This window comes from Eriocheir sinensis, chromosome 34 (genome assembly GCF_024679095.1).
Source record: "Eriocheir sinensis breed Jianghai 21 chromosome 34, ASM2467909v1, whole genome shotgun sequence".
NCBI classification, from domain to species: domain Eukaryota; kingdom Metazoa; phylum Arthropoda; class Malacostraca; order Decapoda; family Varunidae; genus Eriocheir; species Eriocheir sinensis.
The window spans coordinates 841855-846981 of record NC_066542.1 but is presented as its reverse complement, the minus strand read 5'-3'; the positions used below and the strand labels follow the sequence as shown (position 1 = coordinate 846981).

The window sequence follows — 5127 nt, the reverse complement described above, 5'->3', positions numbered from 1 at the left end:
TGTTGAATCTGAATTAGTTCAACATAAATACAAATTGATGGATAGATAATCGTGTGTGCCATAAATGTTTGGTGTATTGCATTGTTTTGTAGATATAGAAAACCATGGGTGCGACAGAAGCAGCAGTGTTAGTAGTTGTATCAGCAGCATCAGAACAAACTATTTATTTTCACAATTGTAATCTATGTTCGGAAAAGGTTTGTCTCGCCTTCCTCTCGTCCGTCTTTTACTCTTTCCCCACGCTCTCCTTCTCTCCCTGTACGTTATCTTCATTTTTTTCCACCACTCCCTCCTTTCTTTTCTCCTCTCCTCCGCTGCATCCCTCCTCTCTCTTTTCTCCATGCCGCTTCCGTGCTCTCACTCACTCACTCCTCTCGCTTCTCAATTTCAGAACGCCCCATTGTCTTTTCTTGTACAACACTCCACCGCTCTTCCTCATCTCAGTTTTCCTCTCTTCCTCCCGTCTCTATCCACTTCTTTGCTTACTCAGTTTTTTTTTTATATATTCTTAGCCCCATCATTCTCCTTCGGGCAATATCCGCTTCTTATCACTTTTTTTCTTCCCTTCCACGCGATATCATTCGTTTATTTCCACTGACTCATTTCTTCTGCACTCCACAATCCATCATCCTTCCTTTTTCCCCTTCTTATTCCAGCCTCTGTTGCCCCTTGCTTCCCACCACTCCCTTTTCTTTCCTCCTCCTCTTCCTCAATCTCGTCGTCCCAGCCTTTTCACCACCCCCACTCCTTCCCTTCCTCGTTCACCTCATACTTCTTTCCCGTTTCCCTTTAACAACCCAGCTTCCTCATGCATCCTTTTGAATAGCCGATTGTATTTTTTTTTTTTCTTTCCCGACGAGGTGGAGGAAAATTAAGCCAGGGTGGATCCATCCGTGTGGGTGTGGGTGTGGGTGTGGTTGTGGTTGTGGTGTGGGTGACGGTAATAGAAGGAAAAATACTGCACATCCATCATCCCTGCAATGTTCGCCGTGGCGGGGTATGGCCGACCCTTCCAATAAGAAACGAAGATCCGAGTCACTGCTTCCCGCGCCCGGCAGCGATAGAGCATCTGGTCCCGGCAGCGGCCAGACCTATTCACCCCACGGCGCCCGCTGCCAAGATTCTCCGCCGCAAACAAGCCGCGCTCATGACTTCAGAGACACAGCTTTAAGACCTGAACCGCGAAGGTGATGCTCTGGATGTGCCCGAAGTGTTGTCTGAGTAGTAACAAATGTACGGAAGTGGGGGTTGCCTCAGCGGGGACTGGGGGTGAGTGGGGGTTACGGGAGTGGGGGTAATTTGCAGGGGACTGGAAGTGGGGTTGGGGGTCATGGGGTTACGGGAGTGGGGGTAATTTGCGGGGGGGTTACGGCAGAGGGGTATCTAGACCCCCCCACCCCTCACACACACACCCATCTCTTTTACCTTCCCCCCCCCCCCTCACCCCCTCTCGGACTAGCGTACGGAAGCGAGAGGGTGGGTACTTGAAGAGTTAAGATAAAATCGTGAGCTCGAGTGACCACAAGATTATAATCACAGAAAAAGGTTAAAGACATTAGGTTAATGACCAGGCTGGAATACGTCACGCGCACCTGTTCCCGGTGACCACAAGATTATAATCACAGAAAAAGGTTAAAGACATTAGGTTAATGACCAGGCTGGAATACGTCACGCGCACCTGTTCCCGGTGACTTATCTTTCTTCCCATACGCACACACACACACACACACACACACACACACACACACACACACACACACACACGCACACACGCTCACGCACACATACACACACTCACGCGCACACACACACACACACACACACACACACACACACACACACACACACACACACACACACACACACACACAAGTTAAGATCGAGATCTCGAGTGACCCCAAGATTGATTACAATCACGGAAAAAGGTTAAAGACATTAGGTTAATGACCAGGCTGGAATGTGCCCCGCGCACCTGTTTCCGGCGTCTTATCTTTCCCTCCTTCCCACTGACGCGCATACACACACACACACACACACGCACACACACACGCACACACACACACACACACACACACACACACACACACACACACACACACACACGCTCACACATCTGGTCTTACGAGATAAAATCGCGGAAAACATGGAACGATGACATCTCCATGTATCTGAGGCCACGCCTATTGAAGTCTTAATGATTCAAGTCATTACAATAAACCTCAGGTTATTAAGGACTGACCCGAGGAAAACACATGCTAGCTCACACGCACATGCATACACACACACACACACACACACACACACACACACACACACACACACACACACACACACACACACACACACACACACACACACACACACACACACACACACACACACACACACACACACACACACACACACACACACACACACACACACACACACACACACACACACACATCTGTTCATGTGAGATAAAATCACGGAAAAATGTTTGATGACATCTCCATGTATCTGAGGCCACGCCTTCTGGTCTTCGGAAGCCTTAATGATTCAAGTCATTACAATAAACCTCGGGTCATTAAGGACTGACCTGAGGAACACACACACACACACACACACACACACACACACACACACACACACACACACACACACACACACACACACACACACACACACATGTACAAACGAACACACAATGTCGAGGGGTATTTATGGACGTCAAGCCAACAAGCACTTCACAGGCTCTCAAGGTGGTCTCGGGTCAAGAGGTCTCCTGTTCTTGTTTCCCGTAAACATGAGGACCCCTGTACACCCCTGTATCAAATGTTCATGGTGTAATAATTACTTCCCGTTGTCCGCACTCGTAGCTCATAGGGCGGCCTGCCTTCCAGAGGGCCTTGGGACTGGATCGAAAGATATATCTACTAGAAACAATGGTAAGTACTTAAATGTTTGCGTTACTTTATATGATTGTCATAAAAAACAGTAGCAGATGTGGATGACGGGAGGAGGTAGAGAGCTGGGCAGCATGGGCAATATCGACTTTAGTCTTTCTATCTTTTTCAGAAGAGACGTCGTCGACTAGCTCTGATCGATCAGATGTCGGTTTCTCTCAACCAGACCCCAGCGATATTGGAAGTTGTTCTCCACGGGCGGGTCTCAGCGACGAGGCCAGTCAAAACCAAAGGTAGGTCAAAACCTAATATCTTCTGAAATGCAATATTGTTAAAATGTGTTTTACAAGAGACACATTTTCCATATTGTATTTTGAGTGTCACAGTAAAATATGTGCGGGATAGAGGGGTTCAAAAAATTTCATTTGTGTTTCGTATTCCTTAAGGACTATCTCCGAAGAAGGCGGGTCTGGTAGGCTCAGCCATTGGCCCTCCTCTTCAACGATCGGTAGTGGACGAAAACGAAAACAAGCGAATACAGGAACAAACGGTAAGTTTCTACGTATTTTATTGCGCACACGTCTGTTCTAAGGAAAAAAATTGTAATTTCACTATTTCTCTCTAATATTATTTTACCTTTCTTCAGACACCTGCAGGAAAAAGCAAGCCCGTCGTGAGGGATTCTCCCATCCAAACAGTTCTCCACAGCCAGGACCCAGCGGTTATAACCCGGGACGGCCGACAACAACACCCTCACCAACACCAGGTGAAATAAGCCAACATTTCAACGGGGCCTTAACAACGATCGACGTGCCCGTCCCACCAGCAGACAACGGCGACATTGCATCATATTTCAACAACAACACTGGCCGTCTTCGCGAGGCAGTAGAGTCTGTATTCCAAGGCTGCCAGCAGGTTAGACCTCCTTCTTTAAAGTGTACGTTGACATGCATCTGCGCTTAGTCAGAGAAGACCCCGACGGTGGAGTTCAATATAGAGATATGTATATGAGAAGTCATATGCAGGTAATTAGCTATGGCGATATGGATTCATATGTACGTGAACTATCCGAATATTTTGTTAATCGGTTTGAACATGACATGTCGGACGAAGAGGGCAGTGGATTTACGTTAGATGAAATAGTTAGCGTAAAATTTTCCTTCTCTTATAATGCTGCACAATAGTATTGGAGAGTATGTGCCCTATCCTATAGGTGTTCCAGGGAAAACACAAGTTCTCAACCCTTCGGGACCCACGGACTGTGTTTTCCAAGTTCTAACAGCTTATCGCTATCTAAAGTCAAGAAATGTAGTTCCATCGGGCAGGCAATGGGAGAATGCTTGCTTGGCCTCTATTAATACGGGTAACATTCCAACCCCGGTATCCTGGGAAGACCTCGGTCGGCTTGAAAGATTAAACAACATAAGTATTCGCGTTTACTGTCTAGACAACGTTGAAGACAAAAAGGTGAACTAACTCTAGTCAGAAAGGGCTCAAAGATCAAGAAGTTGTTCATTGTCTGTTGTTGGGGAACAGACACCTAGCTCTTATCCAAGACTTTGACGCATACATGAACCTGTTTACCTGCCAACGTCGCGGGAAAAAATGTTTTGCGATATCTGCCTGTGCGCCTGTGAGAACAAGGCAACGCTTGCTGAACATGTGCTAATTTGCCCAACGATGATCACAAGACTAAGATTCCCACCCGCGGGTTCTACTGTGAAATTTATTAATCATGCTAAGGCATATGAGCCATCTTATTTAGCATTCTATGACTTTGAGAGTATTCTCGTACAGCCTTCTTCGAATGTGTCTGGATGTGTAAAGAGACATCACTTTGCCATAGCGTATGCTTACATTATAGTGAATAGAAACGGAGAAACAGTACAAAGCGGATCCTATTGTGGAAGTAATGCTGTAAACCATTTTATTCATACAATGCAGTGTGCCTGGAAAAAGTTGAAATTTTCTAAAGGCTACAATAAAATCAACATGACCGATGAAGATACGACACGTCACAATGAGCAAACTCACTGTCTTCTCTGCAAACAGGGTTTTTTAAAAGGTAAAGGAGTAAAACATCATGACCATGAAAATCAGGAAACAATTACATTGGAGCTTATTGTAATAGATGCAACCTCCAAATGAAAAATCACAAATTGCAGCTCACTCTCATTGCACATAATGCTAATTACGACATGTCGTTAATCCTGCGTGAATTAACGATACCTGACTTGAAAAT

At 46.0% G+C, this 5127-nt stretch overlaps 1 protein-coding gene across 1 annotated transcript; it reads left to right on the top strand.

Annotated features, from left to right (window-relative positions):
- The first annotated feature begins 2510 nt into the window (after positions 1–2510).
- On the top strand, positions 2511–4038 carry LOC127007204 (uncharacterized). Its single transcript, XM_050877918.1, has 4 exons — positions 2511–2927; positions 3058–3178; positions 3332–3435; positions 3532–4038. Exons 1-4 carry the CDS (start codon positions 2534–2536, stop codon positions 3846–3848), a joined length of 936 nt encoding a protein of 311 aa, XP_050733875.1. The 5' UTR covers positions 2511–2533; the 3' UTR covers positions 3849–4038.
- Positions 4039–5127: the final 1089 nt, after the last annotated feature.

What these genes read in the sequence shown, in the direction of transcription:
- LOC127007204 (XM_050877918.1), top strand. Translation starts at nt 2,534, where the DNA reads ATGATTCAAGTCATTACAATAAACCTCGGGTCATTAAGGACTGACCTG. An exon ending in TATATCTACTAGAAACAATG is followed by an intron (nt 2,928 to 3,057) that starts GTAAGTACTTAA and finishes TATCTTTTTCAG; the next exon opens with AAGAGACGTCGTCGACTAGC. An exon ending in GAGGCCAGTCAAAACCAAAG is followed by an intron (nt 3,179 to 3,331) that starts GTAGGTCAAAAC and finishes GTATTCCTTAAG; the next exon opens with GACTATCTCCGAAGAAGGCG.